This window comes from Entelurus aequoreus, linkage group LG13 (assembly GCF_033978785.1).
Source record: "Entelurus aequoreus isolate RoL-2023_Sb linkage group LG13, RoL_Eaeq_v1.1, whole genome shotgun sequence".
In the NCBI taxonomy this organism is placed as follows: domain Eukaryota; kingdom Metazoa; phylum Chordata; class Actinopteri; order Syngnathiformes; family Syngnathidae; genus Entelurus; species Entelurus aequoreus.
This window is the reverse complement of record NC_084743.1, coordinates 31,716,227-31,731,888: the sequence shown is the minus strand read 5'-3', so window position 1 is coordinate 31,731,888 and position 15,662 is coordinate 31,716,227. Positions and strand designations below refer to the sequence as shown.

At 39.5% G+C, this 15,662-nt stretch overlaps 1 protein-coding gene across 1 annotated transcript in view; it reads right to left on the bottom strand.

Annotated features, from left to right (window-relative positions):
• Window positions 1-495: 495 nt before the first annotated feature.
• The window catches only part of itgb2 (integrin, beta 2), a 40,804-nt gene continuing 25,637 nt past the window's right edge, over window positions 496-15,662 (bottom strand). Inside the window, exons 11-16 of the mRNA XM_062067717.1 lie at window positions 13,574-13,764; window positions 9,195-9,427; window positions 5,807-6,026; window positions 5,486-5,700; window positions 2,796-2,962; window positions 496-754 (exon numbers count right to left, since the gene is read on the bottom strand). Coding sequence (XP_061923701.1) covers window positions 689-754; window positions 2,796-2,962; window positions 5,486-5,700; window positions 5,807-6,026; window positions 9,195-9,427; window positions 13,574-13,764 — 1,092 coding nt within the window. The 3' untranslated portion in view covers window positions 496-688. The remainder of the gene's footprint in view (window positions 755-2,795; window positions 2,963-5,485; window positions 5,701-5,806; window positions 6,027-9,194; window positions 9,428-13,573; window positions 13,765-15,662) is intronic.

Genomic DNA, 15,662 nt, shown 5'->3' with positions numbered 1-15,662 from the left:
CATTTTACAAATGTTCCTGCATGACATTCTGTCAACAAAATTGCATTAGTGTCCAAATACTGGGGTCTTTTTTATGTTAATTTAAATTATGCAAGCGAGTAATAACCTGTGATTAATCATGATTAATCTGATTAAAAATGTAAGAATTTGACAGCACTATTTTATTTTCATGGAATCAGTGCAGAAATATACCACCCCCCGTTATTCGTCATCAGCCTGATTTGAATAAGCTACCCTGAACTTTGAAGTGTGGTAGAAACACAAAACACAGAGGGCCACTAGAACCTTTAAGAAATGGCCGTATCTGTGGGTCAGTCCTGTGTCGCAATAGACACGAGGAAATTAAACTAGTTCTTCAAATGGACTTCTCAGGGCGTTCAATGGATGGCTTGGTTTTGTTTGCAAGCAGTCCAGTTGCGAACGAAACCAAGCAGTCCAGTTGCGAATGATTGAACGCCCTGAGATGACAACGACCTGGATGAATGAGAACCTTCATAGGAATGAACAGGACATTGTTTATTTTGAAAGTAGACATAATGAAGAACATATCCCCATTTCATTGTAAAAGAGAGATTAGAAACAACTTTTCAAATCTTGTGCCAAAAAGAAATATATTTACGCTTGAAGTTAATTTTCAAGTTCAGATGGTGATGCAACTCCTGTTTTGTTGGCAGTGCTGCAAAAGTGCTCACTCGCCAGTGAAGGTTGGATTGGCCACAGTGGTGGTGGCATTCTTGAACAGTGGATTGTCTGCCTGTTAACAGAGACGTGACCAAGACAAATTGATCTTTGAGTTTCCTCTTCTCAACATACAAAAAGGTATTACACTCGGAGTGTCCCGAGCACACAATAGCTCACCAGCTCTAGATACTTAATCAGTGTTCTTAACTGAACATCATTGCAGTCAAAAACAGTACACTAAATAACTATAGTTGCATTAGAAACTATCCAGTAACAAACATGTCTGCATCATTCCACTTACTGTGTCAAGAGCTTGACTTTATGAATTATCGTGGCCACTAGGTGTCGCCAAAAAGGAATTACAACTCCAATTTTAACTTAAAGGCCTGCTGAAACCCACTACTACCGACCACGCAGTCTGAGAGTTTATATATCAATGATGAAATCTTAACATTGCAACACATGCCAATACGGCCGGGTTAACTCATAAAGTGCAATTTTAAATTTCCCGGGAAATATCCGGCTGAAAACGTCTCGGTATGATGACGTTTGCGCGTGACGTCACGGATTGAACGGAAGTATTGGGACACCATTGTGTCCCAATACAAACAGCGTCTGTTTTCATCTCAAAATTCCACAGTATTCTGGACATCTGTGTTGGTGAATCTTTTGCAATTTGTTTAATGAACAATGGAGACAGCAAAGAAGAAAGCTGTAGGTGGGATCGGTGTATTAGCGGCTGGCTGCAGCAACACAACCAGGAGGACTTTGAGTTGGACAGCAGATGCGCTATCCGATGCTAGCCGCCAACCGCACCGATGATTGGGTGAAGTCCTCCGTCGCGCCGTCGATCGCTGGAACGCAGGTGAGCACGGGTCGTGATGAGCAGATGAGGGCTGGCGTAGGTGGAGAGCTAATGTTTTTAGCATAGCTCTGTTGAGGTCCCGTAGCTAAGTTAGCTTCAATGGCGTCGTTAGCAACAGCATTGCTAGGCTTTGCCAGGCTGGACAGCATTAACCGTGTGGTTACAGGTCCAGGGTTTGGTTCGGTGTCTCCTGATAGTAGAAGTAAAAGTAGTATTGTTGATCTTCTGTCTATCCTTCCAGTCAGGGGCATGTTTCTTCTGTTTCTATCCGCAGTTAAGCACGATGCTATCATGTTAGCTCCGTAGCTAAAGTGCTTCACCGATGTATTGTCGTGGAGATAAAAGTCACTGTGAATGTCCATTTCACGTTCTCGACTCTCATTTTCAAGAGGATATAGTATAGGTTTAAAATACAAATCCGTGATCCACAATAGAAAAAGGAGAAAGTGTGGAATCCAATGAGCCTTGGTACCTAAGTTACGGTCAGAGCGAAAAAAGATACACCCTGGCGTCCTGCACTGCACTCTAATCCTTCACTCTCACTTTCTTCATCCACGAATCTTTCATCCTCGCTCAAATTAATGGGGTAATCGTCGCTTTCTCGGTCCGAATCGCTCTCGCTGCTGGTGTAAACAATGTGCAGATGTGAGGAGCTCTTCAACCTGTGTCGTCACGCTACTTCCGGTACAGGCAAGGCTTTTTTATCAGCGACCAAAAGTTGCGAACTTTATCGTCGACGTTCTCTACTAAATCCTTTCAGCAAAAATATGGCAATATCGCGAAATGATCAAGTATGACACATAGAATGGACCTGCTATCCCCGTTTAAATAAGAACATTTCATTTCAGTAGGCCTTTAAAGACAGACTTAGTCTATTTCGAGTGGCTAATAATAAATAGGGTCGTGTTTTTCATACAGTTCCGATACAACTTTTTCACTTTCAATACGATACCAAATTGGTGCCTTGAGTGTTGGCCAATACCAATATTAATCTGATTCGATATCAGCATGAATCATTCACACTTTTATTATTTTGAAGTGTGGAATGTTAGAAAATGTTTGATTAAGTGAAAATAGTTAAACAGAGAACAAAGGTAGTGACTAATTTCGCTTGATTAAACATTTTTCTAACACTGCACATACAAAATATTAAACATATGTATTACTCGTGCTGATATTGTATGGGATAAATATTGGTCAATAGTTTCATACATGTATTTGTAAGTGTGAGTGGTGGATGTAATTATACCTCTGCCCACTTGGATTTCTTCTTTTCATTTTCAAACTTCCTGAACTCTTTCAGGTCCTTCATGTAGATGAGTAACTTGATAAGCAATAACAACACGATGCCAATGAGAGCCACTGATGCAATGGAGCCTCCGATGATGGCCAAGACGTTAGGTGGTTCTGGACATTCTAGAAAAAAAAGTTGCATCTGGTATTAGGCAGGTGTTCTGTATCGGGGTCCTTTTTTGTTTTTACACACCCAACTTTATACATCGCAGTAGGTGTTGCCTTGTTCTCTTAAACAAGACTGTGTAATTCTATCCCCTAAAATTGCTAATGTTTGACCGGGAATTTGCATTTTTTATAGACTTAACACAGTAGCATTTGATATATTTTAATTTGTATGGTTTTATGTTGTCCGTTGTTAGAGACTTTAGTAAAAATGCTATGATCGATTGATCGGCCAATATCGATTACTGCCTTTCAATGCCGTTCCTCTCTGGCTGACACTTTCTGTCTTTTTGGTTCCTCGGCTGACAGAAGATAACTGTGCATGTCCATACACAGTGTGGATCCGCTCCCCTAATTTAATAATCATCAACTCCATTGCAGCATACATGTTTTGCAAGTACCATCACTGGAGGGCGAGGGTAAACATGTTACACGCCAAATAAGATAGAGCCAGCAGGAGTAGGTGTGCTAATCGCTAGGACAAAGCCAATTATCTAGCTTAAAACAACAGAAGAAATGTGTTTGGTAAAGTTTAAGAAGTGTAGATGGAAGTAAGTAGAAATTGAGCAGCTAAAAACATGGCATTGACAAGTACAAAACCCAAAACCAGTGAAGTTGGCACGTTGTGTAAATTGTAAATAAAAACAGAATACATCCATCCATCCATTTTTTACCGCTTTTCCTTTTTCGGGGTCGCGGGGGGTGCTGGAGCCTATCTCAGCTGCATTCAGGCGGAAGGCGGGGTACACCCTGGACAAGTCGCCACCTCATCACAGGGCCAACACAGATAGACACACAACATTCTGTAAATCCTTTTCAACCTATATTCAGTTGAATAGACTGCAAAGACAAGTTACTTAACGTTCGAACTGCTCTGTTATTATTTGCAAATATTAGCTCATTTGGAATTTGATGCCTGCAACATGCTTCAAAAAAGCGGGCACAAGTGGCAAAAAAGACTGAGAAAGTTGAGGAATGCTCATCAAACACTTATTTGGAACATCCCACAGGTGAACAGGCTAATTGGGAACAGGTGGGTGCCATGATTGGGTATAAAAGCAGCTTCCTTGAAATGCTCAGTCATTCACAAACAAGGATGGGGCGATGGTCGACACTTTGTGAACAAGTGCGTGAGCAAATTGTCGGACAGTTTAAGAACAACATTTCTCAACGAGCTGTTGCAAGGAATTTAGGGATTTCCCCATCTACGGTCCGTAATATCATCAAAAGGTTCAGAGAATCTGGAGAAATCACTGCACGTACGCGGCAAAGCCAAAAACCAACACCTTGGATCCCTCAGGCGGTACTGCATCAAAAAGCGACATCAGTGTGTAAAAGATATCAGTAACTACAGTTTGTCGCTACATCTGTAAGTGCACGTTAAAACTCTACTATGCAAAGCCAAAGCCATTTATCAACAACACCCAGAAACGCCGCCGGCTTCGCTGGGCCAGAGCTCATCTAAGATGGACTGATGCAAAGTGTAAATGTGTTCTGTGGTCTGACGAGTCCACATTTCAAATTGTTTTTGGAAACTGTGGACGTCGTCGTGTCCTCCGGACCAAAGAGGAAAAGAACCATCCGGATTGTTATAGAAAAAGTTCAAAAGCCAGCATCTGTAATGGTATGGGGGTGTATTAGTGCCCAAGGCATGGGTAACGTACACATCTGTGAAGGCGCCATTAATGCTGAAAGGTACATACAGGTTTTGGAGCAACATATATTACCATCCAAGTAACGTCTTTTTCATGGACGCCCCTGCTGATTTCAGCAAGACAATGCCAAGCCACATTCTGCATGTGTTACAACAGCGTGGCTTCGTAGTAAAAGAGTGTGGCTACTAGACTGGCCTCCCTGTAGTCCAGACCTGTCTCCCATTAAAAATGTGTGGCGCATTATGAATCATAAAATACGACAACGGAGACCCCTGACTGTTGAACAACTTAAACTGTACATCAAGCAAGAATGGGAAATAATTCCTCCTGAAACGCTTAAAAAATTGGTCTCCTCAGTTCCCAAACGTTTACTGAGTGTTGTTAAAAGGAAAGGCCATGTAACACAGTGGTAAAAATGCCCCTGTGCCAACTTTTTTGTAATGTGTTGCTGCCATTAAATTCTAAGTTAATGATTATTTGCAAAAAAATAAAGTTTCTCAGTTCAAACAATAAATATCTTGTCTTTGCAGTGTATTCAATTGACTATAAGTTGAAAAGGATTAGCAAATCATCGTATTCTGTTTTGGGTTCACCATTGTTTGTGTCAATGTGAACTTCCTCACGTCGCATTACATGCATGCTGGTCACCAAGGTGTAGGCCAGTGTATAGTTCAAGCATGAATAAAAGTAAGTACTGCTATAAACCCAAATGATCAAAATCTGGTCCACAGGCCTCACCTCAACAAGTGCTATGAGATTTTACATCACCATGCAGTGTCCTAAATAAATGGATAAAATCTATTAAAATATTTATTTGGAATCTTACCTCTCTGTTTGAGAATTTCAGCCCTGTACCTGTCCTTTCCAACCAGCTGATCCAGTTTGAATTTTATCCAGCAGCCTTCCATGTCCTTTTCCTTGCACTGTTTACTCGAAAAGGTGAACTGATCTACCATGTCATGCAAAACGCTCTCTCCGCACGCCAGACTGCAGTTCTTTTTGAAGGGACCCGAGTCAAAGCCGAGGCATTCGATGCAATTTCTGAAAGAAATAAAAATAAAAAAAGATAAATATGACCTGAAAATTGACGTCAATTCACACAGGTGTTTGTGATCAGTCCAATGTTCTGAATGACTTCATTCCTTACAGTTTGATTTGACACGGGTCAGGACAACCAAGACATGTCTGACAATGTGGACGCTGGTATCCGTCTTTACACTCGCAACGGTTGCACTTGCAGATCCCTCTGTCGTGGCAAATGGTGTTGTTCAGGGTACGGCAGCCCTCCTCTGACACGGTGCATTGGCATGCTGAGCCATCAAAGCCTGGGTAGCATTCACATCGGCCACAGTTGCACCTACCATTTCCTACAAGTTTATGGTACGGGTGTGGTCAATGAAAGGAACAAAAAACAACAAGAGAAAACATGAATATGAATTAAAATGGAATGTATAACAATTGTAATTGTATGATGTATTCATCTGCACAATCAAAACCATCTAATTGATCGCCAGTATGCACCAGTCAAGGTCACAGCTAGCGAGGTACATTCACAAACTTCAGAATTCTGAACACCGACATGAAAACACAAGCAAAATATTTTATTTTTGCACATTTTCTGTGTTCTGTACAATATTAAGTTTAGTTTATTAGTATGCTGCAGCTATTCTTCCTGGGGACCATCAAAACTATACATATTAAAAGAAAAAAACATAAAAACAAATTTTCAACAAAAAATATACATACATCAATCTGTTTTAATTTACATTTACATACTGTATATCCACATATACACTGACGCATGCACACACACACACACACACACACACACACACACACACACACACACACACACACACACACACACACACACACACACACACACACACACACACACACACACACACACACACACACACACACACACACACACACAAACACATTAATTGAGGGTTTTGCTGTGAAATATGACCATTTGTTGTAGGTTTATTTCATATTGGTGAACTTAGTTATCTTTATTTATACAATTTAAGTATTTAAGTGACAATTATGTTGAACAACCCAGCAGGCACAAATCATTGATACAACGTTGAGCATGCATAATTTTCCTTTAAAACTGACTTTGAAACTACGTTGCAAAACAGTTGTATTTGTAAATTGAAACAGTGTTGGTGTCTAACGTTGGATCCACTTTGTTGGTTGGGAAATGACCAAATTTCAATGGTCAAATCAACGTCACAACCTGACATTGAATAAACGTTGTCAAAAAGCATGTTGCTTCAACGTTGTATTTGTGTTGAAAAATATTGGTTGGAAAATGACCAAAATTCAACGGCCAAATCAACCTCAGACCCCAGCATTGATTAAATGTTGTCAAAAAGCATGTTGTTTTTAGAGTTAGAGTTAGAGTTTGAGTTTATTTCGAACATGCAAGCATACAACATGTTTTAACGTTAAAGTTTAAGTTGCTCAACATCAGGACCTAATTCTACAAGTTCTCAACGTTGTTTTAATGTCTTGTGCCTGCGGGCAGTTTATAAAAATATAAAGACATTGTTTCAAACCAAATTTGTATATTTTCCAAGTTTTAATTACCGGTTCGGGACACTGCTTTTAAGCACCGTTTTAAAAGTATCGATTGGGTTAAAATGTAAAACAATACCCATCTCTACTTTTGACCCAAAAAGTCAAAGAAAATGGATAGATCAATATGATCTATATAATTGGGTTTTTTTCTTGGCAAATGGAATGTGATAGTTTTGCTATATAATCCTAAATACAATATACATTACACTTTTTGTTTTAAAAACATCCATCATCATTGATTAGTTCATATTACTTTGTAATTTTTTATGGTCGAAGTTGATTTAAGACTAAGTACATTTTATTTCTAAGGTGATAAGGACATTTTTTGACAAAAGTTTCCCTTGGTTTTGTACACTGTCTCTGTTTTAGTGTGGTCAAACATTTAGTGTAACAAACTTGTTTGTTTGCTTGCATATCATTCCGCAGAACTGAGTGCCCAAATAAAGAATCCCACCTATTGGGGACTCTCTTTATGTATTTTTTAGTACAACTAAAAAAAATTCCATCTTGGGGCCAAAGAAAGTTGTATATGCTCTAGGATTGCTGAGTAACGACACTGACCGTTTAACCTGTGCATGTGATTGCATTAGTTAATGTGGGAATAATAAACATCCATCCATCCATTTTCTACCGCTTATCCCCTTCGGGGTCGCAGGGGCCCTGGAGCCTATCTCAGCTACAATCGGGCGGAAGGCGGGGTAACACCCTGGACAAGTCGCCACCTCATCACAGGGCCAACACAGATAGACAGACAACATTCACACTCACATTCACACACTAAGGCCAATTTAGTGTTGCCAATCAACATATCCCCAGGTGCATGTCTTTGGAGGTGGGAGGAAGCCGGAGTACCAGGAGGGAACCTACGCAGTCACAGGGAGGACATGCAAACTCCACACAGAAAGATCCCGAGCGCAGGATCGAACCCAGGACCTTTGTATTGTGAGGCAGACACACTAACCCCTCTACCACATATTAATTGTATTTCCAATACTTCTCATTGAAAAACAGTTTTGAACCCTTGATTTCCAGATGTGCGGCCAATATGTTAACTACTAGGTTACCGTGCGGCCAGAATGACACTGTGCAGACAATGCAAAAATGCATGTTATTTAAAACTATGCATGAGTACTGAATTAGGTACTTTTATTCATATCTACCAAAATATGGGGGTACTACCGAGTACCGATTCACATAGAATCAAACAGGACCATATTTTGATACTAGTGGCAGCTGATGGTCTTTCAAGTAGGGGAATGTCATTTTTAGCTACCCACTAAACATGAATACTGTCTCGAATAACTGATAAAATATTAAAAAGATGCTAGATTTTACAAGGGAAACATCACATAGAGGATTGTAAAGTTCTCCATATCAACACGAAACAATGGACTGAAAATTGAAAACTGCTCTGGAAGTGGTTTATATTTCAAGATTGCTTATTCACTCATTTTGCTGTCAGTCAAAAAAGGGGTTCAGCCTCAGACAGATCATCCAACCATAATGCAGAAGCTCAGCGTAAGCGGGACAAAGTCAAGCATTTATCCAATGACTGTCTGTCTAGTTTGGCTGCAGTGGAGAAACCCACTCTATGCTCCCCTGATAAAGTCAATGCACACTCAGCTTTTAACACTGTTTAATGCGCTATGACGCTACCACAATCGATGAGAAGAAAGTCGCCTCAGCTGTCAGCAGAGTAGCTGATTCTGAAAAAAAGTTGAATGCATTCTAGCGCATATTTAGTAAATAAAATGTAAACACAAAATAACTATTGAGAGTCTTTTTTTTAATTTTTTTTTTTACATTTTAGGATAAACTGAGCTTCCCTTGCAATCTTATAGCAATCGCCACTGGTTGAGTATCGTTATCGATTCCCAGGTACGGTAATTGGTACCGTATCGGTTAAAATGTAAAAAGTACTCATACTTCCTTAAAATGAAAGACATTACCTCCACATAATCTATTCTGGAACTTTTCACAATGTTCGTCGTCACATTCGCAGAAGTCACCGTGGTAACTGCTGCCACTTGCTGTGGTGTGGCACTGGCATCTGCCACACACACAATCTCCTCGACCCTCACAGTCGATGCCTTTCTCCCTCTGACAGGAAGACCTCAGGGTGTGCTCGTCTTTGTTGCGAATGGAGCACTCACAGAACTGACCTACGAAGCCTTGACTGCAACTAGATAAAATTAAAGAAGATGTTAAGAACCCCCAAATTGCAAAGACTAGGAAACCTTTTGGATTGCTATGATAGTTTTAGATTGGTTTGAGTTAAACCTTGTGTCATGTATGTTAGGCTTCACTACCAGATGTGTTGAAATTCTAGGCTAAATATTACTGTGTGATCTCAAGGCTTAAAAAAAAAACCTGCTATGCATCACATCCGGTCCAACTTGTGTATTGTCACTGATCCTGACAATACACATTTTGTATTATTCATGCACGGATTTGTTATCTAAACATGGGAGTGTAGCTCCTCTCCTCTGAATGCAAGTTCTCCTACAGCAGGAATTTAAATTCTGTCAGTGATACACCATTGCACTGCAGGTAATTTTTTTAAATTGTAAATAAAAGCATGTTTATGTCCATTTTCTAGTGTTTAGTGTTTGATAAACATACCACTAAAGGCCTACTGAAATCAATTTTTTTTATTCAAACGGGGATAGCAGATCCATTCTATGTGTCATACTTGATCATTTGGCGATATTGCCATATTTTTGCTGAAAGGATTTAGTAGAGAACATCGACGATAAAGTTTGCAACTTTTGGTCGCTGATAAAAAAAAGCCTTGCCTGTACCGGAAGTAGCGTGACGTCACAGGTTGAAAGGCTCCTCACATTTCCCCATTGTTTACAATGCAGCGAGAGCGATTCGGACCGAGAAAGCGACGATTACCCCATAAATTTCAGCGAGGATGAAAGATTCGTGGATGAGGAACGTAAGAGTGAAAGACTAGAGTGCAGTGCAGGACGTATCTTTTTTTGCTCTGACCGTAACTTAGGTAACTTGGTTCGTTGGATTCCACACTTTCTCCTTTTTCTATTGTGGATCACGGATTTGTATTTTAAACCACCTCGGATACTATATCCTCTTGAAAATGAGAGTCGAGAACGCGAAATGGACATTCACAGTGACTTTTATCTCCACGACAATACATCGGCGAAGCTCTTTAGCTACGGAGCTAACGTGCAGATAGAGACAAAAGAAATAAACCCCTGACTGGAAGGATAGACAGAAAATCAATAATACTATTAAACCATGGACATGTAACTACGCGGTTAATGCTTTCCAGGCTGGCGAAGCTTAACAATGCTTTTGCTAACGACGCCATTGAAGCTAACTTAGCAACGGGACCTCACAGAACTATGCTAAAAACATTAGCTATCCACCTACGCCAGCCCTCATCTGCTCATCAACACCCGTGCTCACCTGCATTCCAGCGATCGACGGAGCGACGAAGGACTTCACCCGATCATAGATGCGGTCGGCGGCCCGGAGACGGAGGAAGTCAAGGTGAGGTCGCCGGCTAGCGCGTCTGCTATCCATCTCAAAGTCCTCCTGGTTGTGTTGCTGTAGTCCGCCGCTAATACACCGATCCCACCTACAACTTTCTTCTTTGCAGTCTTCATTGTTCATTAAACAAATTGCAAAAGATTCACCAACACAGATGTCCAGAATACTGTGGAATTTTGAGATGAAAACAAAGCTTTTTGTATTGGATTCAATGGGGTCCGAATACTTCCGTTTCAACGATTGACGTCACGCACATACGTCATCATACATAGACGTTTTCAACCGGAAGTTTAGCGGGAAATTTAAAATTGCACTTTATAAGTTAACCCGGCCGTATTGGCATGTGTTGCAATGTTAAGATTTTATCATTGATATATAAACTAGCAGAGTGCGTGGTCGGTAGTAGTAGCTTTCAGTAGGCCTTTAAAGCATACAAATTGGTCAGTCATAGTTTAAAAAACAACAACATTATGTGTCTAAGGTACACCTATCATTGATGAAAAATTATATCTTCATCAGTGTTGGGACTACGCGTTAGTGTAACGCCGTTACTTTCGGGGGTAAATAGTAATCTAACGTGTTATTTTTTAAACTCAGTAACTCCGTTACCGTTACTACATGATGTGTTGCTGTGTTATTTTACGTTATTTTTTATGTAGTATCGGTTAGAAACTGAAAAGATCTGAGTGTGTTTTATTGGAGCGCTGCGGAAGAGGCGACAAAGAAGAGGCGCGCCGTGCGCTGTCTGTGTGTGTGTGGGAGGGGACGTGTCTGTGTTTACTAACAAGACATGGCGAAGCCGAGTTTCTTAACATGGAGATATTGTCACTACTTTTCTTCTGTCGATCACAAAGAAAAGAACATTTTAGTCAAATGTAAGTTGTGTCTTGGATCAAAGATCCTATCCTAGCAATTCAAATCTGCTAAAACAGCTACAAAAACAACATGCTTCGACGAAGCTGGTAAAGAGAGACACACTTCACCTCCTAAGCAAAAGCGGCTGGATTTTAACGAGTCACTGCGCACTGAAGGTACACACACTCTGTCAATTCTCTTATATATTGTTGCTCTTTCATTCTAGACTTCTAGAGTGTTTGATTATCACATCACTCTAAATGTATAGACTATAAAGTTCACAAACATAAAGAGGGATGCTAGTGGGCCAGGCCAATCTTTCCTTATCTCTAAACTAAAACTGGGGAAACGTGTAGTGTTCTGGGCTTCAGACATGATTTTATTTCAGAATTCCTTGAGAGAAAAAAACGCCTGGTTAGGCTTTGTGTATGTAGTGTGTGCCTTCTTTGGTTTACAGCTATGTTGTTATTATGATGTTTGTTACTTATGTATGTTATGTTGCAGCTATTTAAAATAGTTTTGTCAATTTGTTCTGGCCTGAAACATATTGGCCCTTTGAAACATATCTTTGTCTTTGTGTGTTGTATGTAGACAACATTGCTTAGCAGAGTTCAGTGATGCAAATGCATGTCAAGTTGATCAACAGATTGTATTATTCTCCAGTGCAATAACAGTACTGAAATGAAGGCTAAAAGGGCATTAAAGGGGGCCTTGAAAAAATAAAAAAAATTTCTATATATATATAAGTAACTAAATAGTTACTTTTCACAGTAACGCATTACTTTTTTGTGTAAGTAACTGAGTTAGTAACTGAGTTACTTTTGAAATTAAGTAACTAGTAACTGTAACTAGTTACTAGTTTTCAGTAACTAACCCAATACTGATCTTTATACAAATAATGGCGATTAATTTTGAGTTAACTATAACAAAATGCGATTAATCGTGAATAAATATTGTAATCGTTTTACAGCCCATAATTTTAAGTAATACTACAGATTCTGGTATTGATCAAATACTAACAGTTACAGGGCAGTATTATACAAAATGCTGATACTTAAAATTTCCAAAATCATTGAAAGATAACATATTTGATTGCTATTATAATCAGTCAGTTAAAACAGGATGGCGGTGTAACATATACCAATTACATTTTCAAATGATTTTCTTATTAAATTTTCTTACATACAATTTTTGGAGCAAAAATAAATACAATAGTGCAAAATAACTATTCACAAGCAAAAACTAGTATTGTCTCTGATTTAAACCCTTAAAATCTTCCCAGGGAATTATTTCCTGAATTGGTTAACAATAACAAAATTATAAAAAAAGAGATTTTGACTTAATAAGAAATATCAATGTAATCCCCGTAGATTATCAATATGTATCTTTATTGTTGATATTTGATCCATCCAACCCTGTTTACATTCAGGAGTTCTGACTTAGCAGGGCGTATTGCGTCCTCCTATGGTGTGTAGTGTAGCACGTTTAGCTCGTCATCATCCTCCAGTGATAATGTTAACTGTAAGAAATGTAGTTTATTTGCCACCATGGGGGAATAGGGACTCGAACTGTGGAAGGATGTCAGCCGCTGGCTCGACAGCGAAGACTCTACATTGCATAGAGGACGTGGTCCTGTCAAAATTAGTGGGACAAATATGTCTACGATCGAGGCAATACGTAAACAACAGAAGGATCCTTGAGGTACTACCATTATACCAACCTTCCCTAAGTCAGATCAAAACACAAGTTCGAACATTTTGGCTCACATATTTGGCTTCTCAAGTTGATACTATACATTGCTGGCAATTGATAAAAATAGAAAAATCAGAAACATATTGAATGATTCTTGGGTACAATGCATTCAGTACGTAAGGATTTTATGGTAAGGAAAATAATAAATATGGAAACTGCAAATAGTGTTTGGAGAGAGAGAGGGAGATGATAATGCAAAGCTTACCTGCAAATTCCACAGCTGACTCTTCCCTTGCCCCCGCAATGTGGGTGTTCACTTTCACTGGGGTTATTACATTGACACTCACAGTTTGTGGATAATTCCACTGTCAACGTGTCTTTAATACCAAGTGGTCTGATAGAGAATGACTTGTTGTTAATGCATGCGTCTGCTGTTACTGTCACGTCGAAAGATATCTGTAGAAAAAAGGGTTTTTGAATAATTAAAATAGTAAAATACTAATTACAATTAAAGGGGAACTGCACTTTTTTGGGGAATTTTGCCTACCTTTCACAATCCTTATGAAAGACATGACGACGGATGGATTTCTTAAAAATGTATTCTAAATATTAAACGAACATAGATAAAAGTCCGCTTACAGCGGAGCCAATGGGCGCGCCACTATTCCGCCCATAAAATTAGATAAATAACCATTCAAAAAGCGCCAACAATACTTACAATTTACATTTCGTGACCTGAATATTAACCAAGTATAATTGATATTGTTGTTATAAGTGCTAACACAGACAAACTATTTATAGCGGCGACATCACTTAATTTTTACATCTTCGAGTGGTCTGCTGATTCTTGGCTTCCTTGCTCCCTGTAAGTTTATGCTAGATCATAAATCATGCATCTCACCTGCACAGAAGAAGTCTGGGTAGGTATTCCAAAAAGTTGGTACACTTTGACAGCCATTTAGGACCCAAAACCAGCGAGGACGACACAAAAAGATACTTGGTCCCTCTGCTGGACTTTCTGGCATGCCTTGTGGTACTTGTACATAATTTAGATTACATGGTTATCATTCGGGCAGTCTGTGACTAAGGATTTTCATAGTCCAATCTGATTCATTAGATTTTGATCATGTGCAAAGCGTTTTTTTGCATGCTTGCATGTGTGCTAAGAGCACAGCTAATCGGTATCACCACAAATAAACAGATCCTTTTTGAGACATTTGTACCTTAAAAAAATCTACAACACTCAAATAAACAAATCAAAACAACCCTTGAGAATAAAATGAACTTGCTCAATTAGAATATTCACAGGTATCTTTACAGTAAGTAATTGTAAAAATATACTGATATAAAAACACAATACAATAGAATGTACTGTGATTAAATGCCTTGATGTAGACGAAGGAGAATGGCTGTTTGGGATCATTTAAGCCTTTATCAACTCCTTCTGCCCTGCTCTTCCGTCTAGCTAATAATCCAATAACGATCTTTGCACTTGCTAACCTGCATGTGTGTCGAGTGTTGCGTTTGACCAGATGTTCCTCCAAGTGGGATGTAAAACGCTGGTCAGTCCCAAGTTCCTTAATGACATATCAACTGAACTTTCAAGGTACCACCAAGCATAGAATAGGTATTTTATAATTTATTGTCAAATATTTGAGAATAGAGACCAGCCTCGAACAACACATACAAATGCGTAGCCCAAGTTGATCTGAAAACTTCCCGGAAAGCCCTCTCCTCTTCAGTATCTCCCCCCGCCCTCACTTGTCTCACCTCAAACACATGCTCATTGTCTCTTATCTTGAGTCGGCCTGGGAAGCACAGGAAGGAGGAATTCCTCCTCTCTGCCTTCTACTTCAAGGCCGGCCCAAGTGCGAGCACTTTGTCATGGGATGAAAAGAAAAGCAAAGAGTACAATATGGAACATTAGCTATATGTAATATGACTATGAAAATTAATAAGTAACACAAAATATGGATATATGAAGATATATATATATCTTTCAATTCCCCCTTCAGATCTTATCCAAAAGATCTCTCCTACGAGAGCAACACCTCTAAAGCACGCCCTACATTAAAGTAGGTGCTGTTTTGGTTTTCGAGCAAGCTATCGATAAACAATCAAACCATAGTTACATGGGAGAGAGAAGGAGGGAGTCAACGTTAATGTCGTCATTGTCAGGGAAGGAAACTAACAGTCCCTGAAAGTCACCACTATGCTTGACCCCCTTCAGTGACATAGCAAGCCCAGAACCAGGGTGGGGTTGACCTTTGACAGCTCTAACAATGATGCGGGTGCATAGAGACCTAGCACAAGGGGCAATAAAGCATCCGCATGAGGTTATGACGGCCAAGAAA